This window comes from Ranitomeya variabilis, chromosome 2, assembly GCF_051348905.1.
Source record: "Ranitomeya variabilis isolate aRanVar5 chromosome 2, aRanVar5.hap1, whole genome shotgun sequence".
Taxonomy (NCBI): Eukaryota; Metazoa; Chordata; class Amphibia; order Anura; family Dendrobatidae; genus Ranitomeya; species Ranitomeya variabilis.
In genome coordinates this window covers 263,103,335-263,116,369 of record NC_135233.1, presented here as the reverse complement: position 1 = coordinate 263,116,369, position 13,035 = coordinate 263,103,335, and the positions used below count along the sequence as shown (strand labels likewise).

At 46.4% G+C, this 13,035-nt stretch overlaps 1 protein-coding gene across 1 annotated transcript in view; it reads right to left on the bottom strand.

The window, feature by feature from the left end:
* Positions 1-13,035, bottom strand: part of LOC143809330 (uncharacterized) — a 37,470-nt gene that overhangs the window by 13,440 nt on the left and 10,995 nt on the right. Inside the window, exons 2-7 of the mRNA XM_077292417.1 lie at positions 3,631-3,858; positions 3,273-3,477; positions 2,828-3,011; positions 2,616-2,710; positions 2,312-2,509; positions 1,229-1,465 (exon numbers count right to left, since the gene is read on the bottom strand). Coding sequence (XP_077148532.1) covers positions 1,229-1,465; positions 2,312-2,509; positions 2,616-2,710; positions 2,828-3,011; positions 3,273-3,477; positions 3,631-3,858 — 1,147 coding nt within the window. The remainder of the gene's footprint in view (positions 1-1,228; positions 1,466-2,311; positions 2,510-2,615; positions 2,711-2,827; positions 3,012-3,272; positions 3,478-3,630; positions 3,859-13,035) is intronic.

The following is a 13,035-nucleotide window of genomic DNA, read 5'->3' as shown; positions in this document are numbered from 1 at the left end:
ACAATCTCAGAATGGCTTGGATAGGTGAAAGCGTTCCAAAGTTATTAGCCCATGAAGTGGCACAGGTCAGATTGGCTTAGGCACTTGGGTACAAATAGGCCTAGGGCTGAAGGGGTTAATAAGCTACGTATATGTAAGGGCTATCATATCAAAAAATAAACTACAGACATGCATCTACCTAAAAATACCAAAGAAAATTAGTCACTCCGGGTGGTACCGATATCTGGCCCGGCTCATGGACTATTATCATGTATCTCTGTATACTGGGAGCTCCCCCTATTGGTGGCTGCAGACAGAACCTTATTATATATATCTGTATACAGGGAGCTCCCCCTAGTGGTGGCTGCAGACAGGACCTTATTATGTATCTCTGTATACTGGGAGCTCCCCCTATTGGTAGCTGCAAACAGAACCTTATTATATATATCTGTATACAGGGAGCTCCCCCTAGCTGTGATTGTAGATCTTACTATGTATCTCTCTATACTGGGAGCTCCCTCAAGATATTGTCTGCAGCCAAAACTAATCATGTATCTCTGTATACAGGGAGCTCCCCTAGTGGTAACTGCAGACAGGATCTTATTATGCATCTCTGTATACAGGGAGCTCCCCCTAGTGGTGATTGTAGGCAGGATCTTATTTTGCATCTCTGTATATTGGGAGCTCCCTGTAGTTATGGCTGCAGACAATATCTTATCCTGTATCTCTGTATACTGGGAGCTTGGTGTAGTGGTGACTGCAGGAAGGATCTTATCATGTATGTCTGAATATAGGGAGCTCCCCCTAGTGGTGACTGCAGACAGATTCTTATCATGTATCTCTGTATACAGGGAGCTCCCCCTAGTGGTGGCTGCAGACAGGATCTTATCATGTATCTCTGTATACAGAGAGCTCCCCCTAGTGGTGGCTGCAGACAGGATCTTATCATGTATCTCTGTATACAGGGAGCTCCCCCCTAGTGGTGACTGCAGACAGATTCTTATCATGTATCTCTGTATATAAGGAGCTCCCCCTAGTGGTGGCTGCAGACAGAACCTTATCATGTATCTCTGTACACAGGAAGCTCCCCCTAGTGGTGATGGTAGGCAGGACCTTGTGTATCTGTATACTGGGAGCTCCCCATTGTGGGGACTGCAAACAGGACCTTATCATGTATCTCTGTATACATCCAACATATGTAGATGGTTGTCAGGAGGACAATAGTTCAGTAGTCGTTCACCACCCTTACCTGTATCCTTGTCTTCCATGTGCCGACTGCTGTTCTCTGGGCCCTTCGTCTGTGATGTGTCTGCTGCTTCGTTATCTCCTTGGTCTGTAGACCCTTTATTCCGCCCCAGTGTATGAATGGCTCCTGCTTTTCTGTGTACAGGTGAATCGGGGGTCCTGATCTCTTCGTGGTCTCCTTCCGCTGGCTCCGTCTGGTCTTGTTCTCTGAATGAGCACATCTTGCTGCTCGCTCTAGAGCCTGTGGGGATGTTATAGGAGCAGTCTTGAGTACTGCACGGTCACTGCCCCTTTATAGGAGCGCTCCAGCATGTTGTTTTTTATTCTCCCCTCTGTTAGTAATAAGTATTGTGTGTATTATCATAATCACCATTTGCTGTCTTCTGCAGTTTGCAGCGCTGGGCCGAATCCCTCCTTCACCATGTGACTGTAGCCCCCTTCAGACTGTTAGCTCCTCTGGTAGTGAGTCTCCAAGTCTTACATTGAGAAGGTGACCTCCAGGCCACACAGAAGCCATGGTCATAAATGTCACGTGATGCAGCAGAGGAGCGAAAGACTCCAACCAATAAGTATTTTAATTCAATGGTTACACACATTGCTGATTGTTAACAGTGGGGGCAATGCAGAAAACCCACCGGAGTGCTCTTTTAAATGCAGTAGGTAATTTTTTGACCATAGTGATAATATTGTGCTGTGTGTATATACAGCGCTGGCCACTGAGTAACCGGCGAGATCCACGCGTTAAGGACAGGCAGGTAACTATACCCTCCTATACCCGGGTCTGTGCCGTTCTAGTCACACCCAGGGCTGGATTTGAGACAGACTAATGTGCCCAGTTATCAACAGTTTAGGGACCAGGAAGATATATAAATCGGGAGGCATGTAAAGTGGAACGACCATGGAAGGAGCCAAAATATCTGCCATACTGGTTGTCATCAGGAGGAGGAGCAGACTGGAGCGGAGCCCATTATTCCTGTGTGTTTATTTCACAGGCTGCAGGGGGCTGTTCCAATTGTGAAGTGATTGGTTTGTGTATAGTCTGTAGTGAAGCAGATAATGGGTGTTGTAGTTCTGGGATCGATCTTACCTTTCCTCCTTCGGGGTCTCTGGCGTTGATTCTCTTGCTCAGAGTCCGAGTCTTCCTCTCTTAGAGGCTTCTTCTTTTTTGTCCTTCTCCTCCTCCTCTCTGGGTGGATGGCGCCCATGTTAGGGGCAGTGGAGTGCAGGCTCTGGGGTTCCCATGTGTTGGTCTCCAAGTTCCCCATCATCTCCTCCTCATTCGTGGCTGCAATATCCATCAGTAGAAGATGCCCCTTGTTACTGTTCCCACATAATAATGACAGCCCTAGAGCCCCATTCTCTCATGTGACCCCAGTAAATACATTTCACACCTTTCTGTTCACTGCTGATGGAGCCCTCACAGTTGCTGCTTGCTGACTGTTTCCTTCCTGCTTTTATCTGATATTTCTTGTAGTGCTGCACACACCTGGAGAACACAGAGCAGGTGACCCCCTCCCTCTCGTATGCCCCTCATACACACGGCAATGATTACACACATTGAATATGGTATGTATTCGAGGGCCAGCATGTTCTCCCCCTGTACCTGTAACAAGGCTGCCCCCCGCTCAGCTGGGTGATTCGGAAGCAGCCCCGTCTTCCTTGCTTGAACCCCACATGCTGGCGGTATTCGCAGCACCAGCTTATCCGTGCCGCAATGAGCCCATTGATGTAGATGCTGGCACTGAACGGAAATCCGTAGTGACGGCGAGAGATGATGTGAAACGTGTCTGAGGAGAGAATCGATGTTACTGTACCCCCAACATCTCATAGGTGCAAAACTACAACTCCTAGCATGCATTGAAAGACTGGACTTGTGCAGCATTTAACCCATGTAATTACATTACGGAGTCCATATTCCCTGGGTCTATGCCTGGGCCCACCCTTGAGAAGCGCTTACTGCCTGGACCCAGCCTTGTGGAGCCCACGCTCCCCGGACCCATCCTTGAGGAGCACTTACCTGCCCCGACTCGCCCTCACCGAGCGCTTACCCCCCGGGCTTAGGTAGCCTTTGTATATACAGATGCTCTCTCCTCCGCAGATTTGCTGGAACATGCTGAACTCATCCTTGGGGTTTATGATCTCATTGGTCACGGAGAAGCCAGTTCCCAGATACTGCAGCCCCATCTTCACTTCCGAACACTTGTGTACCTTCTGATGTACGACCTTATCAGGGTCACGGCCGGATGGAGAAACCTGGAGCAGGAGATGACTGTCAGTGCCGCTCATCACAGCAGTGTTGCTGTATGGTGGCCCCATCTATAATCTGACTACAGCCGGACCTGGGGATAATCACAGCTTATGTTCCCCTATCATTAGACATGACGGTCAGCATTGGCGGTTTCTTACCTGGTCTCCTGGGGAGGTCTGTAGCGATGGAGATGTTACCCGCACAGCCTGCTGTGTTACTGCACGATTAAGGGATCGGTGCTGTACCTCGGATGTGAGGGACGCAGCGTAGTCAATGCTGAAGTTCATGGTGTCCATGATCATAGACGTACACTTCAGGTATATGCTCGGTAACCGATTCATGACCCCGGGGTCTGTGCCCACCAAGTACTCCAGCCTCGTGAACATCTGCAAATGATCAAGACTGTTATTGCATGAAAACTGGAAATTAACTGCTTTTTTGGTGCATTTCTGATGTTTTTTTGGTGCATTTGTTTCCTGTTATTTGCAAATTGTCTCTTCAGAGAGTAAGAGGACTAGAACTCTACTTCCAATGGGTGGCACTGTGAAGGAAGAAATTAAGAAAGAATCTCCATTTTGTGCTTTTCGACTCCATTTTGTTGTTTTGATATAAATTTTGTTAGTAGGCTGAAGGTTACAGCTGTTATGAGATTTTGATGAGACCTTGATTGTTGCAACCTTGGTAGAACATGGGACTGAGGGTGTATTGTTCTACAAAACTTTGACGCACAGATTGTTCCTGCATTCTTATAGGCTAAGAACCGTGAGCGTGTTCTTATGCTGATTGGTTGAAGTGTAATTTCTATGACTATGATAAAGTCATGCAGAATAAACGGGGGCTAGAGATCAGCTCGATCCCCCATACAGAGACACATGTCTCCGTCTGGTCATTTTCAGTTGCCGGCAACACCTTATATATTAATTTGGAAATCACTGGGTTAACCGTGAAGGATCACTTTAAATCCTCCCTCAACAGTTGGTGCCGAAACCCGGGATCCAAGCAGGAACGCTTCTGCCCCCCGGAGGACAACAAGACAAAGGACCCTCGGACCGGACGCAGGCACTGGAAAATTGGGACTGATCATCCCCCACAACAACCACGGTAAGTTGGCAGTTATACTGTCCAGACTGACCGTTTGGTGTGGTTTTCCTGTGTTTGTTGCTGCAAAGAGGATCTGAGGTTTGTCCCCGGAGGTGGGATGATTCTTGGGTGGAATCATATAGAGGTGTAGTTCCGTTGGAAGCCCAGTGCTTGAACCGTACCTCATAAGGGACGGACACCCCGGATTAACCAGTGATGTAATTCTCTTTACAGTCAAAATACCCTGAATTCCTGATCACTGTTAGAATCAGGCGCGGTGAGGTGATCGAAGATTGGGTAGGATGCGTAACTCAGGAATACATAGATATATATGTGTATGTCCAGGGGCGTCCGGAGGGGTTAAGTCTAAGACGCCCTCCTCCTTTCACTGAGTACCGCGATTTGTGCGGTGAGGTGATCGAAGATGGGTAGGATGTATAACTCAGGAATATATTGATTTAAATATTTCCAGGGGTGTCCGGAGGGTTAAGTCTAAGACGCCCTCCTCCTTTCACTGAGTACCGCGATTTTGGGTTGTCCCAGCGGGGGACAGGTAAAAACCCCAGTGGAATAGACTATAAACGGCCGCTCTGGTAACTATACACGACTAAGTAGGGGTATTTCGCTTTAAAGGAGAATCAGTCCGTGGAAGAAGAAGACTTTGAATTGTGTGATAAAAATTTGATATTGTTAGCCCAAAGAAGGGAAAAGAAATCTGTCAGGAATGCAGGGAAAATATTCTCAATCTGGTATGTGAATTGTGCGATGAAGATTTTGTAGAAATTAATTAAGTCTGAGAACTGCTGTATTTCCGGTTCTGTGTTTGTCTCTAAAATATCCGATGGGCGGGGGGAGTTATACAGCTGCGTTATGGCTTTTTTCTGTGCTGAGGAATGTTTTGATTCTTCCTATCTCCGTGTTTCTGGTAGGGAGGGGCAGCAGCAGGTCGCTGCGCTCTTGAGTCTCTGTGTTTTCTTAGTGTTGTACGCGCTGGTAGATCTGTGAAATATTGTAAATTGAAAGTGAAATCTGGTTGTGCCCCTCAATCCTAAGGCACCAATATATATGTTGGGTTGTCAGAACTTAGTGCGCCTCCATCCTGTGATCCGGCTGCGTGGATCTGTGATGTATGCGGAGTTACTAATTCTCAGTGTAGAGAGGTCTGTTAAGCAAGAAGACCCGGAGTTGTAGCCCCCACCTTTCCCTTGCTAAACGCTGACAGCAATTCCCCGCTCCAAATACAGCCCCCTTTCACAGCTGCAAGCACAGCAGCGTTTCTTATCAGCTCCAGCCCTCCCACCTTACACAAATCCAGTCTCATGCTAAAATATCCCTTTTAACCCTGTCTGGGAATCTCTCTCCCCAGCCCCACCATGCAAATTCTCAGATCAAGAGCTTGTTTTAATTAGAGTAGATGACAGACCCAATAAATATACTCTTATAAAACCTATCCCTGTGGGACCTTTCCCTGAAGTTACTGCTCAGTTCGTAATCTCTTCTATATGTTCGGTAAATTTACTGGGGGCAGACTTATTATTACAGTTCTGCTCCAGGATATAATTCCAAGATGATGGTCAGATGGTCCTTACGTTATATAACCCCTATGCAGATGAATATAATGAGATCTGTATCCTACATGCCCTTCCCACAGTTATGATGGTCCTGATAGACCCAGATTCTCCCCCAATAATGCCTGTAGAACCAGTAAAAGTGTTTCTCAAACCTGGTGCCCCTTTTTCTAAAGTCCATCAATACCCTTTGAAATATGATCAGGAGCAGTGTCTCAAGGGGCAAATACAAATGTTATTCGATAATGGTGCCCTGATACCCTGTGTTTCCCCATGTAACACACCCTTGTTTCCCGTTAAGAAAAAGACCCCACCCGGCCAACCCCCTGTGTACCGGCTGGTACAAGATCTACAGGCATTTAATGCAGTTACTGTTCCAGAAACTCCGGTGGTGCCTAAGCCACATACTCTTTTGTCCCAGATATCTCAGGATGCCGCTTGGTTCATAGTTATCGATCTTGCCAATGTCTTCTTCAGCATTCCATTACACCCAGATTGCCAGTTCTGTTTGCATTCATTTATCAGGGATGACAATTGACGTGGACAGTTATGCCAAAGGGGGGCCAGTCATAGCCCAAGAGTGTCAGGCCTACCTTGCCACTTATGGCCCCTTGCAACCAGGAGAGGCTATGGCCACCCCACACGATGTATATAGTATCCTTAACCAAGTACAACCTAGCCACATGTCCATGGCTGGACAGCTGCGACTTCAGTGTGCTATTCTCATGCCTACTAATGTGACTTTAAAAAGGTGCACTGTCCTAAACCCCGCTACTTTTTCCCTAGTTCCTATGGATCCAAAGGGGGGAGGAGTAGGTGACATGAAAAAGGACACTCTTTCTTTCTAGAATGGATCCAGAGGAACAAGATTAGGTTTCCAAACCACATGATATGTCTCAGGAAACGGCTGGTCTCTAGTGTGCCTATTCTAATGCTGATTTTTAGCTTTTTGTAGATGGATCCCGTCACCAAGATGACCAAGGACGCTTCTGTACCAGATATGCTGTGGTCTCAGAACATGAGGTAATCAAGGCAGAGTTAATGCCAGCTCATATGTCTGCACAAGAAGCAGAAGGTAAGACTGTAAATATCTACACTGATTCCAGGTATGCTTTTGGCATTATACACGGTTATGGGCCTATCTGGAGAGCCAGGGCTTTCCTGACAGCAAATGGCCACCCCTTTAAACGTGCTGAGGCAGTCCAGCAACTTATGAATGCACTACAGTTTCCCACCCAAGCAGGCATTATAAAGGTAAAGGCACATACCAAAGGCACTGATGGACGAACAAAAGGGTAACGCACTGGCAGACCAGGCTGCCAAGAAAGCAGCAAGCACTCCTGTAGCCTCTCAAGTACATCACCTAGACACCCCACCATCTCCATTTGTGTTGAAAGACATCTTAGCCCAGTTACAAGAACAGGCAAGTAAGGAGGAGAAAAATAGGTGTCAAAAGATAGGGGCTTGCTCTGATACCGTCACTGGACTATGGGGGAGGGGTGAAAAGGTCTGCCTACCACAGGTACTGTACCCAATGATGGCACAGGTTCTGCACGGGAATGTGCACCACTCGAAGACGGCCATGTGACACCCTACAGAAACAATGGATTGCCCCCGGGTTTTCCACCTGCGCAGGAAGGCAGGTACAGAGCTGCATGATATGTGCCACACATAATCAGGGTAGGACAGTGAAAACCCCATCCAAACACACTCCCCGGCCCTTTAACCCATTCCAGAGACTGCAGATTGATTATATTCAGTTACCCAGGGTAGGGACGTATGAGTATGTGTTGGTCTGCATTGATTTATTTTCAGGTTGGCCAGAAGCCTACCCAGTTGCCAAAGCTACGGCTAAGACAACGGCGAAGAAACTGATGGCTGAGATCATAAGCAGGTATGGAGTTCCTGAAGTCATTGAAAGCGATCAGGGTTCCCATTTTACTGGAGAGATCATGTCAGAGGTAATGGCAGCACTGGGGGTAAGTCAAGCATTGCATAGTCCATCCACAGAGCAGTGGAAGAGTGGAGAGACTAAATGGAACTCTTAAGCTTAAAATCCAGAGGGCAATGACAGAGACTGGTAAACCATGGACAGAATGCCTTCCTCTAGCTTTGTTTTTAATAAGATATACCCCAAACAGGAAGACAGGACTGTCACGTATGAGATTCTGTTTGGCAGGGGCCCCAATCTTTAATGTTTCTTTCCACAACAGTTGCAGCTCAAGTACCAGGACTTGACTAGCTATGTGCAGGCCTTACATGGACACCTTGCCAGAGTGCATTTAACCATTTTCAGTTCTCTTCCAGACCCAGACAAGGTTCCTGGACACCATCCCTTTGTGCCAGGAGACCTGGTGTATGTGAAAAAGTTTGTGCGCAGAGATTGTCTCCAGCCGAGATTTGAAGGACCCCACACGGTGATCCTAGTCACCCCCACTGCAGTAAAACTTGAAGGAAAGAGCACCTGGATCCACGCCTCACACTGTAAAAGAGACCGAACCAGTGTTTAGTCACAGTAGTGACTGAAGGGAAATGTTGCTGTTGTTTTTGATCCTGGAACTGAGGGCTATCCTCGCCCCTACCTTTTCGGCCCCTATTGTAAAAATAAGAATTCTGGTCCCACTATTCTTTGGGTAAACCTGATAGCCCCGGCGAATATCTGGCGATTTGATTTCTGTGATGTAGTCAAGTGCCCCGAGACTGAACGGGTGGTAGAGGAGACCATCCAGTTTTATATGTGTGTTACCAGAAATGACAACAATAACCATTATTATTGGTCAGATGCTGCCTGGAATACGGGAGATGATTGGGGATATAAATCTAGTGAAGCCATGTTCCCAAGGATGGGACGGGTAGGAGTTTTCGTGAGAGAATGCATCTAACAGCCCTTCTGCAACCACTTAGGGACTGTAGATGGGGTAAAAGTTGTCACCCCCTCCTCCTAAATCTCGAAAGCCCCCAATCTGTTGACCTGCAGACATTTGTACTGGGAAGGCATTATAATTATGTATTTAGTAGTGGATACTATGGGAATTTAGGCCATATACAGCTCCAGGATATTAGTTTCAGACCAACCAAAGCCCCTGTTACCAGTACACCTAAAACAGGCCCAGGTGAGCGTTTGCAAAATGTAGTTAATGAAGTGATCCCCATTCCAGGTCTCAGTTGGCAAGAGGTTTTCTCCATAGAAACACAAACAGCCCCAAGGAAAAATCTATGGTTAGAATGGGTGAGATACAATGTAAGAGTCCAGAATATCTCTGTAGGATGTATTGCTTGTGCTGCTGCGAATACACACCTATACATATATGCATTGCTTTTTCCTGATGACAACACCACTGCCTGTGTCATGAATCTGTTGAAAGGTTTGAAGTCCACTGATTGCCCAGATTATGTCCCACTAATTCATGAGGAACCTAAACTAAAGGTCCCAGGAGAAGTAACCGTATTAGCTGACAATTACACCTGCTATAATTCCCAGGTACACCACAGGTACACCAGTAGGGATCTTCGAGACAGGTTTCTGCAAAGGGAACAGTTCTCTAGATACTGATTTGCTAATCAAACATACACATTATATGTACGATATTTATTGGTTATGTGGAGATGGTAAGCTCCGTCCTAGGTTGCCTAATGCCTGGATAGGCCAATGCACACTTGTTAAACTAGCCATGCAGTTCAAGATTTTACCTTGAGATCCAAAGACACCTGATGAACCTACCAGAAAGAGGAGAAGTTTTGATCAGCTCCACATGAGTTATGAAGAAGATCCACTAGTATATATTGATGCTATTGGGGTGCCAAGGGGGGTGCCTGACCAGTTTAAAGCCCAGAACCAGATCTATGCTGGCTTTGCTTCTATAATCCCACAGGTGCAGATTAATAAAAATGTTGAATGGATCCAATATATATATGTATATATTACAGTGAACAAAGATTTGTTAATTATAGCTGTGATGCCTTTTAGGGTATAGTTGAGGATTTGGGCCCTAACACTTGTATGACCCGTGCTGCAACCCGACCTAAGAGAGTTACACTGAATCCTGTCCAGACAAGATCACATGCAGTGATATAAGAAGCTGACACAGGATTGTGGTTGGTGGATACTGGAGACACTAACTTTTGGGAGTAGGCTGACAGTAATCCTTTTGGGAAGGAGCTGTAGACCAGCATGTCATGTCGCCCCCACCACCAGAGAACCAACCACATCAGGTAGGGTAAGACAGATACAGGAGTATTATCCCTGGAGGCCCTCTGACTAGCTATGCAAAAACAATTGGCTGACCCTGAGAACCAACCTTTCTCATTTTACAAACAAATAATGACAATATGATGGACGTATAAGTACACCTGGGCAGGCCTAGGTAGTTAGTGAAAGCAATCCCGACTGGCACCTTCCTCAATTAAGAAGTAGACCCACCAGAGTACAATGGTACTGATCCAGGGGAGATCCCTAAGTATGTCCCCCTCAAGAGAGTAGACAAAACCCCCCATTCTCAGATGATGCTAAGAAATTTAGTTTAGGGACAGTGGGAGAACTCCATGTGAAGTTAGTGAAGGGTTCAGCTGCCTGGAGGCCTCTCGCTAGGGGAGAGTTTCTGAGGTGTCTGGATGAAGAAATCCACCTCCCCTTTTCCCATCACATGGACAGTCTCGAAGGATCTTTCTTTAGGGAAAAAAACTTAGTATTTAGGGGGGATTGTCAAGGTGAAAATATATTTTCTTATATACTTTTTGTACTGCTATACTCTTATACTGTGAAACAATAACTTTTTCCTATGCTTGCAGATATAACTGTATTTAAAATGGCTGCCAGTATTCACCTTTATCTTTGTCATGTATGTAATACTAAAACTTGTTTTTTTTTGTGTATTTCTGTGTGTATTAGGAAATTCTGCACTAGGATAACTAGTGATGAAACCAAAAGCGTTGCTATCTCTGCTCTTCTCTACACCGATTTCACAAAGTTATCTGATGAAGATGTTGAAGCCAAGCGCATGGCTGTCTTCAAAAGATCCCCACTACTGTTATCAACAATTGTTATTCGTAAATTCTAGTATACAGGGGGGACGGGTACACCGCAACAGCCATGGCTGGTAACATGGCACCAGCCATGTGAAGACCAGTACCCCTCGAGCTTAGAGCTTGGGATAGTATCTCTGATGTTGGACATTAATTAACAAAATTTATCTAGGGGGGAATGTGAAGGAAGAAATTAAGAAAGAATCTCCATTTTGTGCTTTTCGACTCCATTTTGTTGTTTTGATATAAATTTTGTTAGTAGGCTGAAGGTTACAGCTGTTATGAGATTTTGATGAGACCTTGATTGTTGCAACCTCGGTAGAACATGAGACTGAGGGTGTATTGTTCTACAAAACTTTGACGCACAGATTGTTCCTGCATTCTTATAGGCTAAGAACCGTGAGCGTGTTCTTATGCTGATTGGTTGAAGTGTAATTTCTATGACTATGATAAAGTCATGCAGAATAAACGGGGGCTAGAGATCAGCTCGATCCCCCATACAGAGACACATGTCTCCGTCTGGTCATTTTCAGTTGCCGGCAACACCTTATATATTAATTTGGAAATCACTGGGTTAACCGTGAAGGATCACTTTAAATCCTCCCTCAACAGCACTAGAGTTCTAGTCCTCTTCCTCTCTGAAGAGACAATTTGCATATTTCCCAGAGGAGCATTGCGGCTTTAAGTCTCCTCATCTTGACATGCTTAACATGTCACTCTCCGATACTTCTTGTTTCCTGTTGTTTGAATCTCGTGGAAAAAACGCTGAAAGAATTGACACTCTGAATGTGCTCTAAAATGCATGAGCCAAAAAAAATAAGAAAAAAAAAACTCCGTGTGAATGAAACTTTATAAATCTCATTTTGCCTTTACTGTAAAATGGTGCGTTGTTTTCTACAAGAAAAAAAATGTATAAAAAAATGCAACATGTGAAGAAGCTCTTAAGTGGCTTAAGAGTCATCCATTGTTGAAGATCCAATTTACATACCCGATTTAATTAATTCTGATTTGATTCTGGAGTCATATGTTAATGCTCCTCATCTCATTGATAATGCTTCTCGCTCTTGAGGACCCCAGCACTGTGCTTGGTGATGTACAGTTGCTTGACCATGTAACTCCTGGCAGGGCGCAGTGTTTGTGCTGATGTTAATACCAGAGGAGGTCTGGACACTGGTGAAATGCCCGGAGGGCCCCAAAGAGGAGGAGGAGGAGGAAGGAAAAAAAAAAAAACAGGGACGCCGGCCCTTTAAATCTGCAGGCGGCAGAGGCGCGTGTGGACGCAAGCACGCAGTCCCGACTGCCGCCACGACCAGGACTGGCTGCAGCACCCAGCGAACCCAAGTAAGCGCTGGGTGCCCTGGGCAAACGGGTGGGACACGGAATATGGGATCCGTGAGTCGGGGGAGTCTGGTGCCAGCGTTGGCATCGGGCCCCCCTTCTAATACTCACCTCTCCTCGTTCCGGGCGGCAGCTGCAGTGTCTTTAGCGCCCTCTGACTCTGCGACGTCTCAGGGCAGAGGGTGCGATGACGTCATCACTGCACGCTCAGCCTCTCTGGCCTGAGCGTTGCAGAGCCGGAGAGACGCTGAGTGTACCGGACCTGCGGTGGGAACGGGAGAGGTGAGGATTTGACTTTTTTTTTTTTTATGTATTGGGCCAATGATGTGCTGTATGGAGTTATGGAGTAGCAGGGGGCCCATAATAATGTATGGAGGAGTGGGAGGAGGGGCAAAATGCTGTGTGGAGGAGCGGGGGGGGGGGGGGTCCCATAATACTGTGTGGAGGAGCGAGGGGGCATAATACTGTATGGGGGAGTGGGGTCCCATAATACTGTGTGGAGGAATGGGGGGCCCATAATACTGTATGGAGGAGTGGGGTCGCATGATACTGTGT